General features: G+C 45.0%; 3 protein-coding genes across 3 annotated transcripts; 1 reads left to right on the forward strand and 2 right to left on the reverse strand.

The window, feature by feature from the left end:
* Positions 1–3,269: 3,269 nt before the first annotated feature.
* On the reverse strand, positions 3,270–9,331 carry LOC120039846 (replication factor C subunit 1-like; the record flags this gene model as incomplete). Its single annotated transcript, XM_038985209.1, has 5 exons — positions 8,956–9,331; positions 6,818–6,970; positions 5,222–5,297; positions 3,994–4,110; positions 3,270–3,571 (listed from the first exon to the last, which is right to left on the reverse strand). Coding segments are annotated over exons 1-5 (651 nt in total), but the record flags the coding sequence as incomplete, so codon positions are not given.
* A 2,766-nt stretch (positions 9,332–12,097) lies between these two features.
* Positions 12,098–23,040, reverse strand: LOC120039847 (60S ribosomal protein L9). Its single transcript, XM_038985211.1, has 8 exons — positions 22,972–23,040; positions 22,218–22,264; positions 21,487–21,602; positions 19,823–19,918; positions 16,320–16,452; positions 15,455–15,535; positions 13,954–14,062; positions 12,098–12,276 (listed from the first exon to the last, which is right to left on the reverse strand). The coding sequence occupies exons 2-7, from the start codon at positions 22,261–22,263 to the stop codon at positions 13,956–13,958; spliced, it is 579 nt and encodes a 192-aa protein (XP_038841139.1). The 5' UTR covers position 22,264; positions 22,972–23,040; the 3' UTR covers positions 12,098–12,276; positions 13,954–13,955.
* Positions 23,041–23,074: 34 nt separating this feature from the next.
* Positions 23,075–23,953, forward strand: LOC120039848 (lipoyl synthase, mitochondrial-like; the record flags this gene model as incomplete). Its single annotated transcript, XM_038985212.1, has 2 exons — positions 23,075–23,391; positions 23,778–23,953. Coding segments are annotated over exons 1-2 (260 nt in total), but the record flags the coding sequence as incomplete, so codon positions are not given.
* Between the last annotated feature and the right edge of the window lie 1,168 nt (positions 23,954–25,121).

The raw sequence follows: 25,121 nt of genomic DNA on the forward strand, positions 1-25,121 counted from the left end.
ACCTGGGTCTCATCATCAACAACTAGTCAGACTACATACTAGACCTGGGTCTCATCAACAACTAGTCAGACTACATACTAGACCTGGGTCTCATCATCAACAACAACTAGTCAGACTACATACTAGACCTGGGTCTCAACAACAACTAGTCAGACTACATACTAGACCTGGGTCTCATCATCAACAACTAGTCAGACTACACACTAGACCTGGGTCTCATCATCAACAACTAGTCAACTACATACTAGACCTGGGTCTCATCATCAACAACTAGTCAGACTACATACTAGACCTGGGTCTCATCATCAACAACTAGTCAGACTACACACTAGACCTGGGTCTCATCATCAACAACTAGTCAGACTACATACTAGACCTGGGTCTCATCATCAACAACTAGTCAGACTACACACTAGACCTGGGTCTCATCAACAACTAGTCAGACTACATACTAGACCTGGGTCTCATCAACAACAACTAGTCAGACTACATACTAGACCTGGGTCTCATCATCAACAACAACTAGTCAGACTACATACTAGACCTGGGTCTCAACAACAACTAGTCAGACTACATACTAGACCTGGGTCTCATCAACAACTAGTCAGACTACATACTAGACCTGGGTCTCAACAACAACTAGTCAGACTACATACTAGACCTGGGTCTCATCATCAACAACTAGTCAGACTACATACTAGACCTGGGTCTCATCATCAACAACTAGTCAGACTACACACTAGACCTGGGTCTCATCATCAACAACTAGTCAGACTACATACTAGACCTGGGTCTCAACAACAACTAGTCAGACTACATACTAGACCTGGGTCTCATCATCAACAACTAGTCAGACTACATACTAGACCTGGGTCTCATCATCAACAACTAGTCAGACTACACACTAGACCTGGGTCTCATCATCAACAACTAGTCAGACTACATACTAGACCTGGGTCTCATCATCAACAACTAGTCAACTAGTCAGACTACATACTAGACCTGGGTCTCATCATCAACAACTAGTCAGACTACATACTAGACCTGGGTCTCATCATCAACAACTAGTCAGACTACATACTAGACCTGGGTCTCAACAACAACTAGTCAGACTACATACTAGACCTGGGTCTCATCATCAACAACTAGTCAGACTACATACTAGACCTGGGTCTCATCATCAACAACTAGTCAGACTACATACTAGACCTGGGTCTCATCATCAACAACTAGTCAGACTACATACTAGACCTGGGTCTCATCATCAACAACTAGTCAGACTACATACTAGACCTGGGTCTCATCAACAACAACTAGTCAACTAGTCAGACTACATACTAGACCTGGGTCTCATCAACAACTAGTCAGACTACATACTAGACCTGGGTCTCATCATCAACAACTAGTCAGACTACATACTAGACCTGGGTCTCATCATCAACAACTAGTCAGACTACACACTAGACCTGGGTCTCATCATCAACAACTAGTCAGACTACATACTAGACCTGGGTCTCATCATCAACAACTAGTCAGACTACATACTAGACCTGGGTCTCATCAACAACTAGTCAGACTACATACTAGACCTGGGTCTCATCATCAACAACTAGTCAGACTACACACTAGACCTGGGTCTCATCATCAACAACTAGTCAGACTACATACTAGACCTGGGTCTCATCAACAACTAGTCAGACTACATACTAGACCTGGGTCTCATCATCAACAACTAGTCAGACTACATACTAGACCTGGGTCTCATCAACAACTAGTCAGACTACATACTAGACCTGGGTCTCATCATCAACAACTAGTCAGACTACACACTAGACCTGGGTCTCATCAACAACTAGTCAGACTACATACTAGACCTGGGTCTCATCATCAACAACTAGTCAGACTACATACTAGACCTGGGTCTCATCAACAACAACTAGTCAGACTACATACTAGACCTGGGTCTCATCAACAACAACTAGTCAGACTACACACTAGACCTGGGTCTCATCATCAACAACTAGTCAGACTACATACTAGACCTGGGTCTCATCAACAACAACTAGTCAGACTACATACTAGACCTGGGTCTCATCATCAACAACTAGTCAGACTACATACTAGACCTGGGTCTCATCATCAACAACTAGTCAGACTACACACTAGACCTGGGTCTCATCATCATCAACTAGTCAGACTACATACTAGACCTGGGTCTCATCATCAACAACTAGTCAGACTACATACTAGACCTGGGTCTCATCATCAACAACTAGTCAGACTACATACTAGACCTGGGTCTCATCATCAACAACTAGTCAGACTACACACTAGACCTGGGTCTCATCAACAACAACTAGTCAGACTACACACTAGACCTGGGTCTCATCATCATCAACTAGTCAGACTACATACTAGACCTGGGTCTCATCAACAACAACTAGTCAGACTACATACTAGACCTGGGTCTCATCATCAACAACTAGTCAGACTACACACTAGACCTGGGTCTCATCATCAACAACTAGTCAGACTACATACTAGACCTGGGTCTCATCATCAACAACTAGTCAGACTACATACTAGACCTGGGTCTCATCATCAACTAGTCAGACTACATACTAGACCTGGGTCTCATCATCAACTAGTCAGACTACATACTAGACCTGGGTCTCATCATCAACAACTAGTCAGACTACATACTAGACCTGGGTCTCATCATCAACAACTAGTCAGACTACATACTAGACCTGGGTCTCATCAACAACTAGTCAGACTACATACTAGACCTGGGTCTCATCATCAACAACTAGTCAGACTACATACTAGACCTGGGTCTCATCAACAACTAGTCAGACTACATACTAGACCTGGGTCTCATCATCAACTAGTCAGACTACATACTAGACCTGGGTCTCAACAACAACTAGTCAGACTACATACTAGACCTGGGTCTCATCATCAACAACTAGTCAGACTACATACTAGACCTGGGTCTCATCATCAACAACTAGTCAGACTACATACTAGACCTGGGTCTCATCAACAACAACTAGTCAGACTACATACTAGACCTGGGTCTCATCATCAACAACTAGTCAGACTACATACTAGACCTGGGTCTCATCATCAACAACTAGTCAGACTACACACTAGACCTGGGTCTCATCATCAACAACTAGTCAGACTACATACTAGACCTGGGTCTGAGAAGGCTGGAGGGAGAGTAGAGAGATAATGAAGGGGAATAATCAGGGTATTTTACTCACAGCTTTCCTCTTGGTACTGGCTACCAGTTTCTTGTCCGAGCGCTGGACACTCCCACTGCCAAAGTAGTCCATGACAGAGGTGGGGGTGCGTTTGGTCTGCGGGGGCGCTGATTTAGGGGTGACGGGGGCTGGAGGAGACTTCTTTATCCCTCCTTTCCCGGTGGCGGGCGCAGGGGTTGGTTTCGGGGGGGACCTGTGCCGCTCTTTGGTCCCGGTGCGGGCCTTCCCTGGTTTGGTCACGCCATTCCCCTGGGGTTTAGCCTGGGACTTCTTCAGAGACAGGAAGTTATCACTGTCTGAATCTACAGAGAGGAGGAGAGAGGGGGGTGGAGGTAAGGAGGAGGGAGGTCAGGAGGGGAGAGAGAGAGAGAGAGAGAGAGAGAGAGAGAGAGAGAGAGAGAGAGAGAGAGAGAGAGTATATATATAATATGACATTTGTAATGTCTTTATTGTTTTGAAACTTCTGTATGTGTAATGTTTACTGTTAATTTTTATTGTTTATTTCACTTTTGTATATTATCTACCTCACTTGCTTTGGCAATGTTAACACATGTTTCCCATGCCAATAAAGCCCCTTGAATTGAATTGAGGGAAACAAAAGGGAAAAGAAATGGATATACTAGAGTCTGTCAGTACGATTCATTCTCCCGTTTAGTTCTGGTATTCTGCCGTTATTTCTGGTACGTCCCGGTATTCTCCCGGTATGGAGTCTAGTCTGTCTCACCTGTCTCAGAGACGTACTGCACCGGGTCTTTCTTGGCCGGAGGAAGAGGAGCCGGAGGAAGAGGAGGGTTTGGTTTCTGGGCCTTCTGCTTCTGCTCCACTACCTCTTCCTCAGAGTCTACAGGACAGAGGGAGGGGAGGGGAGGGGAGGGGAGGGGAGGGGGGGGGAGGGAGGGAGGGGAGGGAGGGAGGGAGGGGAGGGGAGGGAGGGGAGTTTGGTGATGACAACAACAAAAATAGCCAGGTGACTAACTTAACCATTACATCAGTGTTGTGGACATGAGACCACAGACACAAGCAGCTGGTTAGTGGCTGGAGTGGACAACAGGTCCTTCTCTCTCCACCTTGGGAGAAAACCCTCCTTAACTTAAGACTCGGGAGGAAACCCTTCTTAAGACTTGGGAGGAAACCCTCCTTAAGACTTGGGAGGAAACCCTTCTTAAGACTTGGGAGGAAACCCTTCTTAAGACTTGGGAGGAAACCCTTCTTAAGACTTGGGAGGAAACCCTCCTTAAGACTTGGGAGGAAACCCTCCTTAAGACTTGGGAGGAAACCCTCCTTAAGACTTGGGAGGAAACCCTCCTTAAGACTTGGGACCATTAAATGGCCTACAGAGGGGCAGTCATCATTATTACCTGACTCAATGACCATTAAATGGCCTACAGAGGTGCAGTCATCATTATTACCTGACTCAATGACCATTAAATGGACTACAGAGGTACAGTCATCATTATTACCTGACTCAATGACCATTAAATGGACTACAGAGGTACAGTCATCATTATTACCTGACTCAATGACCATTAAATGGACTACAGAGGGGCAGTCAGAGGGGCAGTCATCATTATTACCTGACTCAATGACCATTAAATGGACTACAGAGGGCCAGTCAGAGGGCCAGTCAGAGGGCCAGTCAGAGGGCCAGTCAGAGGGCCAGTCAGAGGGCCAGTCATCATTATTACCTGACTCAATGACCATTAAATGGCCTACAGAGAGCCAGTCAGAGGGCCAGTCAGAGGGGCAGTCAGAGGGGCAGTCAGAGGGCCAGTCAGAGGGCCAGTCAGAGGGCCAGTCAGAGGGCCAGTCAGAGGGCCAGTCAGAGGGCCAGTCAGTGGGCCAGTCAGTGGGCCAGTCAGTGGGCCAGTCAGAGGGCCAGTCAGAGGGCCAGTCAGAGGGCCAGTCAGAGGGCCAGTCAGAGGGCCAGTCAGAGGGCCAGTCATCATTATTACCTGACTCAATGACAGCACGCTTCTTTCTCTTCTTATCACTGTCCTTCTTCTTCTTCTCCACCTTGGGGCTGGTGATCTGGAACACATCACCACCATCATCATCATCACCACCATTCTCATCATCCTCCTCATCCTCACCACCACCATCCTCATCCTCACCACCATCATCATCCTCACCACCACCACCATCTTCACCACCACCACAACCATCATCCTCACCATCTTCCTCATCCTCACCACCACCATCCTCATCATCACACCATCATCTTCCATGGTCATTATAATCATAGTCATTGTAGTCGTAAGCTTAGCAGTGTGGTTGGGGTTAAGAAATTGTAGAATTAAGCGGGGTTTAGCACTTTGTGGCTATAGAAGCTAGCGCCGACCAGTTCACTGACTAGACTGGTCTATAATAATATATACCTTGGTGGTCGACCAGTTCACTGACTAGAGACTCTGGTCTATAATAATATATACCTTGGTGGCCGACCAGTTCACTGACTAGAGACTCTGGTCTATAATAATAAATACCTTGGTGGTCGACCAGTTCACTGACTAGACTGGTCTATAATAATAAATACCTTGGTGGTCGACCAGTTCACTGACTAGAGACTCTGGTCTATAATAATATATACCTTGGTGGTCGACCAGTTCACTGACTAGACTCTGGTCTATAATAATATATACCTTGGTGGTCGACCAGTTCACTGACTAGACTCTGGTCTATAATAATAAATACCTTGGTGGTCGACCAGTTCACTGACTAGAGACTCTGGTCTATAATAATAATATATACCTTGGTGGTCGACCAGTTCACTGACTAGACTGGTCTATAATAATAAATACCTTGGTGGTCGACCAGTTCACTGACTAGAGACTCTGGTCTATAATAATATATACCTTGGTGGGCGACCAGTTCACTGACTAGAGACTCTGGTCTATAATAATATATACCTTGGTGGGCGACCAGTTCACTGACTAGAGACTCTGGTCTATAATAATATATACCTTGGTGGTCGACCAGTTCACTGACTAGACTGGTCTATAATAATAAATACCTTGGTGGTCGACCAGTTCACTGACTAGACTGGTCTATAATAATAAATACCTTGGTGGTCGACCAGTTCACTGACTAGACTGGTCTATAATAATAAATACCTTGGTGGTCGACCAGTTCACTGACTAGAGACTCTGGTCTATAATAATATATACCTTGGTGGTCGACCAGTTCACTGACTAGAGACTCTGGTCTATAATAATAATATACCTTGGTGGTCGACCAGTTCACTGACTAGAGACTCTGGTCTATAATAATATATACCTTGGTGGTCGACCAGTTCACTGACTAGAGACTCTGGTCTATAATAATAATATACCTTGGTGGTCGACCAGTTCACTGACTAGAGACTCTGGTCTATAATAATATATACCTTGGTGGTCGACCAGTTCACTGACTAGACTCTGGTCTATAATAATATATACCTTGGTGGTCGACCAGTTCACTGACTAGAGAGACTCTGGTCTATAATAATAATATATACCTTGGTGGTCGACCAGTTCACTGACTAGAGACTCTGGTCTATAATAATAATATACCTTGATGGCAGTTTTCTTTTTCTTCACTTCTTCGTCTGTTGAGACGGATTTCTTCCTCTTCTTCTTCGTGGACTCCTTCTCTGTGTTGAGGGTTCCATCCTGAGATGGTTTCTGTGCTGCGGGTTTGCTTGACACAAAGAACCGCCTGATGTCCTTAGAATGGAAGGGGAGAGGAGAGAGGAAATGAGTCCACTGTGCCTAATTGGCACCCTATTCCCTATATAATGCACTATAGGGCTCTGGTTAAAAGTCAGTAGTGCACTGTATAGGAATACAGTAAGTATAGGAGTACAGTAAGTATAGGAGTACAGTAAGTATAGGAATACAGTAAGTATAGGAATACAGTATAGGAATACAGTAAGTATAGGAATACAGTAAGTATAGGAATACAGTAAGTATAGGAATACAGTATAGGAATACAGTAAGTATAGGAATACAGTAAGTATAGGAGTACAGTAAGTATAGGAATACAGTATAGGAATACAGTATAGGAATACAGTAAGTATAGGAATACGGTAAGTATAGGAATACAGTATATGAATACAGTATAGGAATACAGTAAGTATAGGAATACAGTAAGTATAGGAATACAGTAAGTATAGGAATACAGTAAGTATAGGAATACAGTATAGGAATACAGTAAGTATAGGAATACAGTAAGTATAGGAGTACAGTAAGTATAGGAATACAGTATAGGAATACGGTAAGTATAGGAATACAGTATATGAATACAGTAAGTATAGGAATACAGTAAGTATAGGAATACAGTATAGGAATACAGTAAGTATAGGAATACAGTAAGTATAGGAATACAGTATAGGAATACAGTAAGTATAGGAATACAGTAAGTATAGGAGTACAGTATAGGAATACGGTAAGTATAGGAATACAGTAAAGGAATACAGTATAGGAATACAGTATAGGAATACAGTATAGGAATACAGTAAGTATAGGAATACAGTAAGTATAGGAGTACAGTATAGGAATACGGTAAGTATAGGAATACAGTAAAGGAATACAGTATAGGAATACAGTATAGGAATACAGTATAGGAATACAGTATAGGAATACAGTATAGGAATACAGTAAGTATAGGAATACAGTAAGTATAGGAGTACAGTAAGTATAGGAGTACAGTAAGTATAGGAGTACAGTAAGTATAGGAGTACAGTAAGTATAGGAATACAGTATAGGAATACGGTAAGTATAGGAATACAGTATATGAATACAGTAAGTATAGGAATACAGTAAGTAAAGGAATACAGTAAGTAAAGGAATACAGTAAGTATAGGCATACGGTAAGTATAGGCATACGGTAAGTATAGGAATACAGTAAGTATAGGAATACGTTGTAATTTGGGATTTATCCTAGACGTTAAATGACATTTGATTTATTTAGACACGTATTGCAAAGTTACACATGGGCGATATATGGCGTGGCCAGATACAGTATCTAGTTCTAATACCATCACATACTTTACATTTAAACTTTATTTAACTAGGCAAGTCAGTTATGAACAATTTTTTTTTTTTACAATGACGGCCTCCCCCGGACGACGGAGGGCATAAAAGTGCGCCATCCTATGGGACTCCCAATCACGGCCGGATGCAGTCTGGATTCGAACCAGAGACTGCAGTGACGCCTCTTGCGCTGCGCAGCAGTGCCTAAAATCGCTGCGCCACTCGGCAGCCCAACTTCGCTTCATCAGTTGCTATAGTTCTAGTACCATCACATACGTAGCTTTATGATCTGCCCATGTAAAATGCCACTCGATGCCATCATTTGTTGTCAGTATTGAAAAAGATGACTGTCACTTTCATGTTTGCCATGTAAACAACTGACTTGCAAAATAGTTAGCTTCATGCATTGTTTTTCATTAGCATGATAGCTAGTTAGCTAGCTAGAAATCCTACTAAAAAGAACCAAATAGGGAAACTACAGGTGGGATCTAGCTGGCTAACTAGCTTATTCTCACCGCTAGCTAGTGTGCGTACTCTAAAATACCAACATGCGTGCTAACGTTAGCTGACAAATCGGCAGAACGTCACATTTCTATGCAATACTGAATCACTTTTTTGTTGTTGTCAGGGAATGAGTTGTTGATTTGGACAATCGATGCATAGACGCCGTGACTTACCATAATCAACCAAATAAATGAGTTTTCTTATTGATTGTGATGATCCTAGTTGACAGAGCAGCTTCTTATAAATCCTCCTTGGCGCGAAGTATGATCAGAGAGGAAGAGAGAGGCCCATGTCGACGGAAACCGTGTTTCCCTCCAGCAGGTGGCGTTTTGTCCTCGTTTCACCCACCAAGCAACTCGTGTTTTTGTATGGACGTCAATAAGAGAGTCGAATTTGGTCAACAACGACAAACAAAATGAATGGCTTATTTGCTACGTGAGGTTTATTTGATCGAATGTACGGTTCGTACTGCTTTAAGTTGTTACGAATGTACCGGTATAAGTAGGACACGTCACACCCCGGCAACTTTAGAGAATGAACACTTTATATAACAGAGTTGTCTAGAGACGGTAATGCATATGTAACAGGGTTATATTGGTGATTCCCCTTGCCACTTTATTGTTAAGCCAATGGGATTTTTGGTTTTAGTTTTGTCTTGCCTTCACCTACTCAACATGGCATCTTATTGGCTGGTTTGCGTAGCTTGCTTACGAGGGAGGATGTTTCAGTTAGAATCGTCCCAGTGAACAAGCACCAAACCAGCGGTCAGTTGTTGGTTGCAAAGCACTGTACGTCAAAAGTGATTTTTATACTCCCAAGTGATGATTTAAATGTACAATTTATATCAATCGGTTTGTAAATGTTATTCGAACATCACACATAAGATGCAGTGTTTTTTGGAGAATATTGGTTGTGCATTTTGTTGTAAAGAATTCCCGCCAGTACTAGCTAGCAACTTACTGTGTCTGGTGGGGGGGGTTCATATATTTTGTACAGTGCGTGAGTGCAGAGTTGGATGGTGAGCCGTGCATTGCATGACGTGCAATTTTGTGCTGTTCCTATCAGGTACATTGTTAAAGATATTATATATTGTAATTGTATTATTTTGGTAACTACGCCCAGTGAACAAGCACCAAACCAGCGTGCGTGAGTGCAGAGTTTGGATGGTGAGCCGTGCATTGCATGACGTGCAATTTTGTGCTGTTCCTATCAGAATAAATCTCCATGACTGGTGCTACACGTTGGAGTTCGTGTCGATGATTGATTGTACACAACGCAAGCCGAGTACTGTTACACATATTCATGATATGAGGCTAGTAGTAGCATAGGATCTCTCCACATGTTCATCTGAGACACACTGATAGTATGTTTTATTTTGTTCCAAATGATATGGGCCCTGATTTAACGTTCATTGTTCATTTGTTTATCTTTCATGTAAGATTCTGTATCCATAAAATTAAGTGTGGCAGAGAACAAACCCCTTTTCACAGTATTTAAGAGAGAATTTAAATATTATTTAGAAATTATCAGTAAATATAAAAGCAAAAAAGTATTTAACAAATAGAAAATGAATTTTGATATGTAATACCCCTGTCTGTTAGGCTGATGTAGTCTTGTTTGTATATTTCTGTTTTTTTTGTATTTGTTGTGTTCATAATAATAAATATTTTATTTTTAATCGGATCTCTATACATTGAATACACGCGGTTGACGTCATGTATTCATTACGCCGATTCTGTCGCAAAAAGTTTATTAAACGGAAGCAAATGGAACGAAACGGGGAGGAACCTACCTGAATTTGTCCAATAGAAACTCTCGTTCTGCTCTGTTTGCTTCCGTTTGGTTCTTAAAAGGTAAAACGGTGCAAATCAGATTTGATTGGTCACATAGACATATTTATCAGACGTTATTGCGGGTGTAGTGAAATTATTGGCGTAATGCTTGGTTCTTAAACGGCTTTCGTAATGAATACGGCCCTGAAGCTACGCGCCATGCCTCTACGTGTTTCATTGATGAGCGCACAGCCAGCAGTTTATAAAGACGATAATACTTATTCTAGCTCAGGTGAACTGCTCCAAAACGTTATTTAATTCATATGGCCTTTTACAACGTTTACACGCGTGTCTACAGACCCTTTTTTGACGCAGGTACAAAACTGTGTTTTTAGAGATTTTTTTCCTCAAAATATTTTTCAATTTGTTATTTGATTTAACTAGGCAAGTCTATGTTAGTTGTGTAAAATGTTTTATGTGCGAATGTGAACGGCCCCAACGACACCAGGCGAGCCACCTCCACTACTGATTGCATCACAGGGAACTGCAGACAGACATCCAGTTGAAAGACCTTGTAATAGATAGGGGTTCAGGTGTCGTTACGACGCTGATCTGGGGTCAGTTTGGCATTTCTCACACTAATGGTTAAGATGAGGGGAAACTTCAACCCCCCCCCCCCAGAGCGTTCGACAGGACTGCAGATGGACTGATGTCAGCCAATAGGAACCAGAGACAGGATTTGTGGGTGTGACCATAGAATTATAAATTCAATATTTCATGCTGCATTCACAACCAAGTGGGATGTTGGAATTTACCAGTTTGTGAAGGGATAAATAACAGCTGGCTGCATTCACAACCAAGTGGGATGTTGGAATGTACCAGTTTGTGAAGGGATAAATAACAGCTGGCTGCATTCACAACCAAGTGGGATGTTGGAATGTACCAGTTTGTGAAGGGATAAATAACAGCTGGCTGCATTCACAACCAAGTGGGATGTTGGAATTTACCAGTTTGTGAAGGCATAAATAACAGCTGGCTGCATTCACAACCAAGTGGGATGTTGGAATGTACCAGTTTGTGAAGGCATAACTAACAGCTGGATGCCTTCACCTGATTTGAACTCAGGAGAAACTCAAGATTGGCTAATGGTTAACAAACCGTGTCGAAATCCATCTGCTTTGTAAACAAAGTGTTTTAAAAAAAACATTAACAATAGCTTTGCATATTTTTTTGTTGCATTTTAACTGACAAAAAAATGCTCTTATAGTTATTTTCCTTAGTAGGTGAGGTCAGAGGTCACCATGTGGGAGAAGTGGGTGCTCAGAATGATAGTTTCCCCAACTAGTAAATGACCAGTTGGAGGACCCTTCAAGTGGATTTCTCCCAGTCGTATGTGGTAAATCCCCACTTGGTTACGAACTAAGCATAAGTAATTTAATGTGATCGGTGGGTGCGACACCCAAAATGGGTTGACTAACAGGAAAAATTAACCACTCGGTTAAAACTACATGAACCATCCAATAGGAACCACAAAGACAGGATGTGGGGTGTCATTGAAAAAGGGAGGGATTTTATTGGTCAATAGTGAGTTCCAGAGATGGATCTGCTTCAGTTATTCGTCCGTCTGTTCCACCACAGCGGTCTTCTCACCGACGTAGATGCCATCCAGGAACTTCCTGATGTCCTTCTTCTTGACCGTGGTGACTTGTTGGATCAGAGCAGCTGGAGGAGAGAGAGAACAAGAGAGACAGAGAGACAGAGACAGAGAGACAGAGAGAGAGAGACAGAGACAGAGGGAGAGAGAGACAGAGGGAGAGAGAGACAGAGGGAGAGAGAGACAGAGGGAGAGAGAGACAGAGGGAGAACAACTGTTAAGAAAAGAGTTAAAAAAAGAAAGAAAGCTTTGCATGTCATGTGAGAAAGACTATAGCATAAATAAAAAAGGATTCCAAAGTGCAGCATTAAAACAGGCGTTGATTGACATGATGTGTACATCAAGCTGCTGTAATGGTTCTATTAGCTAACAGGGACACGGCACCCTGTTCCCTATATAGTACCGATCGCAACGGGCCGTGGCCTGCACCGACCGCAACGGGCCGTGCTCCGACCGCAACGGGCCGTGGCCTGCTCCGACCGCAACGGGCCGTGGCCTGCTCCGACCGCAACGGGCCCTGGCCTGCTCCGACCGCAACGGGCCCTGGCCTGCTCCGACCGCAACGGGCCCTGGCCTGCACCGACCGCAACGGGCCCTGGCCTGCACCGACCGCAACGGGCCCTGGCCTGCACCGACCGCAACGGGCCGTGGCCTGCACCGACCGCAACGGGCCGTGGCCTGCTCCGACCGCAACGGGCCGTGGCCTGCTCCGACCGCAACGGGCCGTGGCCTGCTCCGACCGCAACGGGCCGTGGCCTGCTCCGACCGCAACGGGCCGTGGCCTGCTCCGACCGCAACGGGCCGTGGCCTGCTCCGACCACAACGGGCCGTGGCCTGCTCCGACCACAACGGGCCGTGGCCTGCACCGACCACAACGGGCCCTGGCCTGCTCCGACCACAACGGGCCCTGGCCTGCTCCGACCACAACGGGCCCTGGCCTGCTCCGACCACAACGGGCCCTGGCCTGCTCCGACCACAACGGGCCCTGGCCTGCTCCGACCACAACGGGCCCTGGCCTGCTCCGACCACAACGGGCCCTGGCCTGCTCCGACCACAACGGGCCCTGGCCTGCTCCGACCACAACGGGCCGTGCTCCGACCACAACGGGCCGTGCTCCGACCACAACGGGCCGTGCTCCGACCACAACGGGCCGTGGCCGTGCACTACATAGGGAATAGGGTCCCTTGTGGGATGCATGCTGGGAATAAAACCCAACTTGCTTTGCACAACGGAATCAGGGACGGAGACAGACAACTCTTTGAGGTGAAAAAATATGAAAGAGAACGAAAGGAAAACATGGACCCCACCCAACCACCCACGGTGAACGACAGAGAGAACGATCCTAATGGCACCCTATTCCCTACATAGTACACTACCCCCCAATAGGGCTCTGGTCTATAGTAGTGCACTATATAGGGAATAGGGCTCTGGTCAAAAGTAGTGTACTATATAGGGAATAGGGCTCTGGTCTAAAGTAGTGCACTATATAGGGAATAGGACCCTGGTCTAAAGTAGTGCACTATATAGGGAATAGGACCCTGGTCTAAAGTAGTGCACTATATAGGGAATAGGACCCTGGTCTAAAGTAGTGCACTATATAGGGAATAGGCTGCAATCGGGCCACAGCAAGAGTATAGCAACAAAAGCAGAAAGCGACAGACGGTAGACAGAGGGGCTCCCCCTGGTGGTGTGGAGGAGCCGTAGCGCTGTGCTGAGCGACAGACAGACTTCTGGGAAGCTCTAACCTCTAATCCTCTTTCTGGGCGACCGTGCCCTTCTCAGACACGTAGATACCGTCCAAGAACTTCCTGATATCCTTGTTTTTGACTGTGGTGGCTTGCTGGATGAGAGCGGCTGGAAGAGAGAGAGGAGAGAGAGACTGGGGTGGTGAGCAGGGTGCTGCAGCTTGAAGGGTCACACAGGGGTCAATATATAGGCAACCAGAGTTAGGACTTAGAGTTAGGAGAGGGGAGGGAGAGAGGAGGAAGGGATGGAGGGCTGAAAGAGGGAAGGAGAGAAATGAGGGAAGAAAGGAGTTGAGGAGGAGAGAGAGGACAGGAAGGTAGAGGACAGACAGCATCACTACCACTCTGGGTTAACAGTCTGGTTATAGGAGGAGGAGAGAGAGGACAGGAAGGTAGAGGACAGACAGCATCACTACCACTGGGTTAACAGTCTGGTTATAGGAGGAGGAGAGAGAGGACAGGAAGGTAGAGGACAGACAGCATCACTACCACTCTGGGTTAACAGTCTGGTTATAGGAGGAGTAGAGAGGACAGGAAGGTAGAGGACAGACAGCATCACTACCACTGGGTTAACAGTCTGGTTATAGGAGGAGGAGAGAGAGGACAGGAAGGTAGAGGACAGACAGCATCACTACCACTCTGGGTTAACAGTCTGGTTATAGGAGGAGGAGGAGGAGAGAGAGGACAGGAAGGTAGAGGACAGACAGCATCACTACCACTCTGGGTTAACAGTCTGGTTATAGGAGGAGGAGAGAGAGGACAGGAAGGTAGAGGACAGACAGCATCACTACCACTCTGGGTTAACAGTCTGGTTATAGGAGGAGGAGGAGGAGGAGAGAGAGGACAGGAAGGTAGAGGACAGACAGCATCACTACCACTCTGGGTTAACAGTCTGGTTATAGGAGGAGGAGAGAGAGGACAGGAAGGTAGAGGACAGACAGCATCACTACCACTCTGGGTTAACAGTCTGGTTATAGGAGGAGGAGAGAGAGGACAGGAAGGTAGAGGACAGACAGCATCACTACCACTCTGGGTTAACAGTCTGGTTATAGGAGGAGGAGGAGAGAGAGGACAGGAAGGTAGAGGACAGACAGCATCACTACCACTCTGGGTTAACAGTCTGGTTATAGGAGGAGGAGAGAGAGGACAGGAAGGTAGAGGACAGACAGCATCACTACCACTGGGTTAACAGTCTGGTTATAGTAGGAGGAGAGAGAGGACAGGAAGGTAGAGGACAGACAGCATCACTACCACTGGGTTAACAGTCTGGTTATAGTAGGAGGAGAGAGAGGGTTAGGGTTAGACAGACTGGGTAAATGGCCATATCTGACAGCAGAAATGTCCTGTAGTACTAGTCAGTATAACATGTTAGTTTTCACTCCTAGTAGAAGCACTGGGGGGAGGGAGGGGGGGCGCTGTGCGTAACCGAGTGCAGCCCCGAAACGGGAAGTGAACCACGCAGGATAACCCCATATTGGTGTAGTGATGTATGTCGCCTCACCCGAGTTAGACACCAGCTCAATATCGTTCCCCTCCAGAATCAACTCATCCTTCTGGGCTGCAGACACGGCACAGGACACACCTGAGAGAGAAAGAGAGCGAGAGAGAGGGGGAGAGAGGGAGGAGAGAGACAGAGGAGACCGTCAGCCAGGCATCTCTGCGTTGGAATCGCCACACGTCCTGAAGTTAGAGCTTGGCAACGCTCCAGGGTTCTGGAGAGGATTACTTTACAGACCCAACAGAACTAGGAGGATACAGAACTAGGAGGATACAGAACTAGGAGGTAGAGACCCAACAGAACTAGGAGGTCCAGAACTAAGAGAGACAGAACTAGGAGGACCATCTTAAAATAGTAATTAAAACAATGTTTCAAACAATTGAGAGGCCCGTTTTCAAAAAGCATATTGCCTCGTGACGTGCTGAAGCCTGCCGACCGTTGTCTATATGCACTTGACTGGCCAATGGGAAGTGTGCGTTAATTACTGGTTGAACAATAAGTAGTGACTCGTCAAATGGTGGCCATCAAAACTGTTAAAACACGTGCCCTGTCCCGTCCCAGGACTCCACCCTGTCCCGTCTCAGTCCCACCCTGTCCCGTCTCACCCCGTTAAAACATGTGCCCTGTCCCGTCCCAGGACTCCACTCTGTCCCGTCTCAGTCCCACCCTGTCCCGTCTCACCCCGTTAAAACACGTGCCCTGTCCCGTCCCACCCCGTCCCAGGACTCCACCCCGTCCCGTCTCAGGACTCCACCCCGTCCCGTCTCAGGACTCCACCCCGTCCCGTCTCAGGACTCCACCCCGTCCCGTCTCAGGACTCCACCCCGTCCCGTCTCAGGACTCCACCCCGTCCCGTCTCAGGACTCACCCTGTCTCATGCGGACACGGCGGATGTATTTCTCCCCCAGGAAGTTCCTGATCTCCACCAGAGCCCCACTCTCCTGCATCACAACGTTGATGGGGAAATGGGCGTATACCGAGCGCATCTTATAGCGGAAACCCTGGAGGAGAGAGAGAGAGAGGGTTAAAAGAGGGGGAGGGGTCCTAGAACGGAGAGAGGGGCCCTAGAACGGAGAGAGGGGCCCTAGAACGGAGAAAGGGGTTCTAGAACGGAGAAAGGGGTTCTAGAACGGAGAGAGGGGTTCTAGAACGGAGAGAGGGGTTCTAGAACGGAGAGAGGGGTTCTAGAACGGAGAAAGGGGTTCTAGAATGGAGAAAGGGGTTCTAGAATGGAGAAAGGGGTTCTAGAACGGAGAAACAAAAGATTGTCTCCATACTAAAACAGCTTTGAAATGAAAATGTGCATCTAACATACAGCAGAATAATAGAACCACCAGCCACTTCAGTTAGTATTTATCAGCTGGTCTGGAGTCAGTGTCTGATACAGTAACAAGCAGCCAGGGTATTTATCAGCTGGTCTGGAGTCAGTGTCTGGTACAGCAACACGCAGCCAGGGTATTTATCAGCTGGTCTGGAGTCAGTGTCTGGTACAGTAACAAGCAGCCAGGGTATTTATCAGCTGGTCTGGAGTCAGTGTCTGATACAGCAACAAGCAGCCAGGGTATTTATCAGCTGGTCTGGAGTCAGTGTCTGGTACAGCAACAAGCAGCCAGGGTATTTATCAGCTGGTCTGGAGTCAGTGTCTGGTACAGTAACAAGCAGCCAGGGTATTTATCAGCTGGTCTGGAGTCAGTGTCTGGTACAGCAACACGCAGCCAGGGTATTTATCAGCTGGTCTGGAGTCAGTGTCTGGTACAGTAACAAGCAGCCAGGGTATTTATCAGCTGGTCTGGAGTCAGTGTCTGATACAGCAACAAGCAGCCAGGGTATTTATCAGCTGGTCTGGAGTCAGTGTCTGGTACAGTAACAAGCAGCCAGGGTATTTATCAGCTGGTCTGGAGTCAGTGTCTGGTACAGCAACAAGCAGCCAGGGTATTTATCAGCTGGTCTGGAGTCAGTGTCTGGTACAGTAACAAGCAGCCAGGGTATTTATCAGCTGGTCTGGAGTCAGTGTCGGGTACAGCAACAAGCAGCCAGGGTATTTATCAGCTGGTCTGGTGTCAGTGTCTGGTACAGTAACAAGCAGCCAGGGTATTTATCAGCTGGTCTGGAGTCAGTGTCTGGTACAGTAACAAGCAGCCAGGGTATTTATCAGCTGGTCTGGAGTCAGTGTCTGGTACAGCAACAAGCAGCCAGGGTATTTATCAGCTGGTCTGGAGTCAGTGTCTGGTACAGTAACAAGCAGCCAGGGTATTTATCAGCTGGTCTGGGGTCAGTGTCTGGTACAGTAACAAGCAGCCAGGGTATTTATCAGCTGGTCTGGAGTCAGTGTCACTCACCACGGTAACTAACAGTAAGGTCAACAGAGACAGGTCAACTCTCACCATGGTAACTAACAGTAGGGTCAACACTCACCATGGTAACTAACAGTAGGGTCAACAGAGACAGGTCAACTCTCACCATGGTAACTAACAGTAGGGTCAACACTCACCATGGTAACTAACAGTAGGGTCAACACTCACCATGGTAACTAACAGTAGGACCAACACTCACCATGGTAACTAACAGTAGGACCAACACTCACCATGGTAACTAACAGTAGTTACCATGGTAACTAACAGTAGGGTCAACACTCACTATGATAACTAACAGTAGGGTCAACACTCACCATGGTAACTAACAGTAGTTACCATGGTAACTAACAGTAGGACCAACACTCACCATGATAACTAACAGTAGGGTCAACACTCACCATGGTAACTAACAGTAGGGTCAACACTCACCATGGTAACTAACAGTAGGGTCAACACTCACCATGATAACTAACAGTAGGGTCAACACTCACCATGGTAACTAACAGTAGGGTCAACACTCACCATGGTAACTAACAGTAGGGTCAACACTCACCATGATAACTAACAGTAGGGTCAACACTCACCATGGTAACTAACAGTAGTTACCATGGTAACTAACAGTAGGGTCAACACTCACCATGATAACTAACAGTAGGGTCAACACTCACCATGATAACTAACAGTAGGGTCAACACTCACCATGGTAACTAACAGTAGGGTCAACACTCACCACGGTAACTAACAGTAGTCACCATGGTAACTAACAGTAGGACCAACACTCACCATGGTAACTAACAGTAGGGTCAACACTCACCATGGTAACTAACAGTAGGACCAACACTCACCATGGTAACTAACAGTAGGGTCAACACTCACCATGATAACTAACAGTAGGGTCAACACTCACCATGATAACTAACAGTAGGGTCAACACTCACCATGATAACTAACAGTAGGGTCAACACTCACCATGGTAACTAACAGTAGTTACCATGGTAACTAACAGTAGGACCAACACTCACCATGGTAACTAACAGTAGGGTCAACACTCACCATGGTAACTAACAGTAGTTACCATGGTAACTAACAGTAGTTACCATGGTAACTAACAGTAGTTACCATGGTAACTAACAGTAGGATCAACACTCACCATGATAACTAACAGTAGGACCAACACTCACCATGGTAACTAGCAGTAGGGTCAACACTCACCATGGTAACTAACAGTAGGGTCAACACTCACCACGGTACCTAACAGTAGTTACCATGGTAACTAACAGTAGGACCAACACTCACCATGGTAACTAACAGTAGGGTCAACACTCACCACGGTAACTAACAGTAGTTACCATGGTAACTAACAGTAGGACCAACACTCACCATGGTAACTAACAGTAGGGTCAACACTCACCATGGTAACTAACAGTAGGACCAACACTCACCATGGTAACTAACAGTAGGGTCAACACTCACCATGGTAACTAACAGTAGGACCAACACTCACCACGGTACCTAACAGTAGTTACAATGGTAACTAACAGTAGGACCAACACTCACCATGGTAACTAACAGTAGGGTCAACACTCACCATGGTAACTAACAGTAGGACCAACACTCACCATGGTAACTAACAGTAGGACCAACACTCACCACGGTACCTAACAGTAGTTACCATGGTAACTAACAGTAGGACCAACACTCACCATGGTAACTAACAGTAGGATCAACACTCACCATGGTAACTAACAGTAGGACCAACACTCACCATGGTAACTAACAGTAGGGTCAACACTCACCATGGTAACTAACAGTAGGACCAACACTCACCACGGTACCTAACAGTAGTTACCATGGTAACTAACAGTAGGGTCAACACTCACCATGGTAACTAACAGTAGGGTCAACACTCACCATGGTAACTAACAGTAGTTACCATGGTAACTAACAGTAGGGTCAACACTCACCACGGTACCTAACAGTAGTTACCATGGTAACTAACAGTAGGGTCAACACTCACCATGGTAACTCCCTTGATCATGTTCTGGACGTGACTGCAGATGGTTCTGACTGTAGCCAGCTCCTTCCTGTTGCCCCACCATTTATCCACACGCAGCTGGAACACAGAGAGAGAGAGAGGAGGGATTGACTTCACCACCAGGACTAGCAGTTAGGAACGCTTCACCACGCCATTAAAATCAGTTTATTACACCAAACTACCATCACCCCAAACAGTTACTAAGTGCGGTTCACTACAGGAAAAAAGCAACTGCTTTATCAGGGCTCTAAATTTAAACACCAGATTTTAAAAAACTATTTTTTCAAAATGATTTGAGATAAAGACCCAATAGGTCTATATTAACTTTTATTTTTATGAATTTTTATATTTTAACCTTTATTTAACAAGGCAAGTCAGTTAAGAACAAATTCTTATTTTCTCTAACTACTGTTAAAACACAAACTAATATTTAAAACTAAATACATGACTTTATTGAGTGCGGCAGGTAGCCTAGTGGTTAGAGCGTTGGAACAGTAACCCAAAGGTCGCTGGATCAAATCCCGAGCCGACAAGGTATAAAAATCTGTCGTTCCGTCCCAGTTAACCCACTGTTCCTCGGTAGGCCGTCATAGTAAATAAGAATTTGTTCATAACTGACTTGACTAGTTAAATAAAGATTAAATAAAACAATTTAATAAATTCTAAATGCTAAAATATTGATTGGAATACCATTGGTGAAATATTAGGTTTCTACATTGTGTAAAAGCACTATTTTCCTACCCATCTCTCTACAAATGTTTGTGACGACGAGATCAGTCATTGATCTGCTGAAGAAGGTTCCCTTCCTTCTGTGCCCCCACATGATTGGATATACTAAAGTTACCAGGTAGGTAGCTAGCCAATGAGGTAACAGGACATTAACAAAAATGTAAACAAAAAATGGTCAACGACGGTGAACACGCGAGGTGTTTTAGAACGACCCACGACATGGTTTATGAATGTGTGATGCAAATTCGCTACAGGAAGATTTAAAATGTTAAAATGAGCAGGTAATGTGTGGCTGGCAGAATTAGGGGTTGTAAGTTCAAGGGTGTGTTGGACTGTGACGTCACGTCTCTCACAGACTCCTGGTGTGTCTGCACCCTAAAACACAAGGTCACTGTGTTCAGGAAATGTTGCTTGTAGAAACAACTGTTGTGTAAACAATAGGATGGTATTAATACCTCTCACTATATAAGGGACAAGGAACCATTTACTCAGTTCTTCCCTGTGAAATCAGAGGTGGATCTCCCCTGTAGCTGCTTGATTAAAGATTTTTCTATGATATATATTAAATAGTCTCTGGCTTAAGTTTTCCACCACATTTAAGCCGTGAATCTTTTGACCTGGTTGGACTACAAAGCAAGACGTTTTTTTGCTGTAGTGATGGTACAACCATGATGCTAACGAATCATCAGCACTGGTTTCTCTCGGGCCACTCTCTGAAACAACGGTACAGCCAAGCCTCATCATTACAACAGTTATTATCTGGGAGATTTATTCACATAGTACTCCCGAACGTAAAACTCCTGGTCGCACAGCAAAATATTTCGTCGCACTTCAGAGCCCCTTGGGCATGATGAGTAGAGAGCATTAAAGTGTAGGACGCAGCCATCGCCAAGTACTTCTATACAAAGTCTCCATACCTTTTTGTGTGTCTTTCCCAGAAGGCTGAGTTCCAGGTTGATGTGGTTGAACTCCCTACGGAGGACACCTCGGGGACCCTTGACGATGACAGTCCGTCCCTTCAACCTCACCTCGACTGGGGGGGGGGGGGCACGGCAGAGACAACAGGGGTTAGACACACACACAGGCACCAGCAAACACACACACACACACACACACTCACACAGGCACCAGCAAACACACACACACACACAGGCACCAGCAAACACACACACACACACAGGCACCAGCAAACACACAGACACACTCACACAGGCACCAGCAAACACACACACACACAGGCACCAGCAAACACACACACACACACAGGCACCAGAAAACACTGAACCACAGTAACTAGCTAGACAATCTTAACCAAGTCACTAGAATATACGGCATTAAAACCGATGGTAGTCAGGATAAAATGCTGGATTGACAGAGACAGGCACCAGAGATACCTCTTGAGGTTGCCAGCCAGAGACAGACTACAGTAATTTAGCGTTCCATTACCAACAGATAGGCATTAAGTTAGTGTAGTCCTTTTCTGGGTGCTGAACCAATAACTCACTAGGCAACGTAGGTAAACATTTGATACTAGTCTGGTTAAAAACAATTCCTTGATTCGTCTATTGATATATTTCACAGTTATCAACATGTTGGATGGTTCAGTAAATTAACAATGGATTATAAACAAGTAATTAACGGAGCTTACCACCGTCGGGGATATCCACAGTCTGGTTACTGAGAATGGTCTTCATTCTGGGGTTAGACAGACAGTAAAGTTAAGTGGAGTTGGCGATTACAATACAGAATGTTAACCAACTAACGTTACGGAGCGGACTGGGGATTTCAGGACGAGATTTAACTACTTTAGTTAGCTAACGTTAAGTAACTACCAACATCATGAGTGTGTGCTGCACGACTGTCATATTTAGTTAGCTCGTTGTTAACAATGTCATACAATACGTATTCGGTACATACAGTTGACTGTCCAAATTAAACAGTAAGAGTAGTAAACGTTAATAAAAACGCAGAAGGCAACGTAACAGCTAGCTAACTATAACAGACAGACATGCAACTAACGTTAGCCAGTCAGATAGCGAGTCATGAACACTGTCCCCATGGCTAACAACTTTTATAGACTACACATGTAATTGAAACGGTCTGAAATAATGCGCCCATGTACATACAAGACAAACTTTACATGTTACACACATCGAGCATTATTCACGTTGCCCTGGCTACTAAAATGACGGCTAGGCAGGCATGGGGGATTGCGGCCTGGGATAGGGGGCAAAACAAACGATATAGTTATATCGACTGGTTTTGAGGGGGAAATAACAAATGCGAAACTTCAATATACATATAGCAAATTCGTAATGGTGAAAAAATACGCGTTTTAGATATCGAGCAACATAGATGGGGTTTGATTTTCTACGATAGAAAAGTGATCCACCATTTCTTACCTCGCCGGTAGTAGAGGAAAGGAGGAAGGAAAGACGTCAGCACGCAATTGTAGTCTTCGTACGTGCTTACGCCGTCACCGTGCTACGCGTTTATCAGACGTAACTAAACAATTGCTGATGATGCAAAAATACTGCGATATATTGATAAATTATACGCCTTTGGTCCCCAGAAAAAAACATCGCATTTAGAATAAATCTGGATATAAAAAGGATCGAGATCAGTTTATTAATTAAGTAGTGGACGAAATTCTTCTTATTTTTTTATGCCAGGCCTAAGTACTCGCTCCCAGAGAAATGTTTGTCAATGACAGACGCTAGCAAACGTTAGTTAAAGTCATGGCTTTGGTCAAACAAAGTTGTTTTATTGCTGGTCGTTTCTCCAGCAACCACCGGTGGCTGAGTCCCAAATGCAACACACATGTAAGTACATCTACTTGACCCAGACTGCAACGATATAACTGAAATGTATCTTCCGTTGTTTTTTCAATGTTTATAGTTACTAGCTAGCTACGTATGGCTAATGCTAACATAACTAGCTCCCTAACTGATTAGATCCTCCTTGGCCGCTGGCCTTGGGTTACTTAGTTAGCCGAGGCATCATGTGTAACTAGCTAACACGATGTTGTTTATCCAAGCAGATACGACGTAGTAGCATACTAGCTAGGATTCATACTAACCAACTAACGTTAATACGAATCCTTATCTTGTGCTTGATGTCACATGTTTTTGTTGACATTCTACTCTTATTTGTTCGAGCATTAACGACTGTCCTCATTGTTGGTAATTCCTATCCGGTCCGTGTGTAGGTGTACGCCGTCAGCGGACTGACCACAGCGGCCAGGTCATCCCAGACACAGAAGGACCGCAAGAAGGAGCTGTCCGATGACGGGCCCGACCTCCAGGACTTTATATCCGGGGAGCTGTCTGAGAAGAACAGCTGGGAGGAGTACAGGGGTAACCTGAAGAGACAGAAGGGAGAGAGGTGGGGGGAATAGAGGTTCCTTATATATGATGCTTCCTAAATGGTTCTCTATTCCCTATATAGTGCACTACTTAGGCACCCTATGCCCCATATACAGTATAGTGCACAACTTAGGCACCCTAATCCCTATATACAGTATAGTGCACTACTTAGGCACCCTATTCCCTATATACAGTATAGTGCACTACTTAGGCACCCTATTCCCTATATACAGTATAGTGCACTACTTAGGCACCCTATTCCCTATATACAGTATAGTGCACTACTTAGGCACCCTATTCCCTATATACAGTATAGTGCACTACTTAGACACCATATTCCCTATATACAGTTTTTTAATGTAACCTTTTATTTAACTAGGTAAGTCAGTTAAGAACAAATTATTATTTACAATGACGGCCTACCAAAAGGCCTCCTGCGGGGACCGGGGGCTGGGAGTAAAAATAAAATTATAGGACAAAACACACATCATGACAAGAGAGACAACACAACATTACATAAAGAGAGACCTAAGACAAGAACATAGCATGGCAGCAACACATGACAACAGCCCAACATGGTAGCAACACAACATGGTACAAACATTGTTGGGCACAGACAACAGCACAAAGGGCAAGAAGGTAGAGACAACAATACATCACGTGAAGCAGCCACAACTGTCAGTAAGAGAGTCCATGATTGAGTCTTTGGATGAAGAGATTGAGATAAAACTGTCCAGTGTGTTTGTTGCAGCTCGTTCCAGTCGCTAGCTGCAGCAAACTGAAAAGAGGAGCTTAGCCTAGTAATTACCTCGTTAGCTAGCAAAGTCACACAAAACTAATTGTAGTTTGTTTACCAGTCCTCCTACTAACTTAATGGTTCTAGTCAGGTTAAGTATGCTTGAATAAGTATCTTTAAATGTGTGACTGCCTTCATCAAGGCTCATCCTGTTTGAATGAGGGTCAAAAGATCAGCTCTCTGACAGCACTGTCATTATGTAATATGTAACCAATCAGCACGGTCATTATGTAATATGTAACCAATCAGCACGGTCATTATGTAATATGTAACCAATCAGCTCTCTGACAGCACAGTCATTATGTAATATGTAACCAATCAGCACGGTCATTATGTAATATGTAACCAATCAGCTCTCTGACAGCACGGTCATTATGTAATATGTAACCAA

Source organism: Salvelinus namaycush, unplaced genomic scaffold (genome assembly GCF_016432855.1).
Source record: "Salvelinus namaycush isolate Seneca unplaced genomic scaffold, SaNama_1.0 Scaffold3041, whole genome shotgun sequence".
Taxonomy (NCBI): Eukaryota; Metazoa; Chordata; class Actinopteri; order Salmoniformes; family Salmonidae; genus Salvelinus; species Salvelinus namaycush.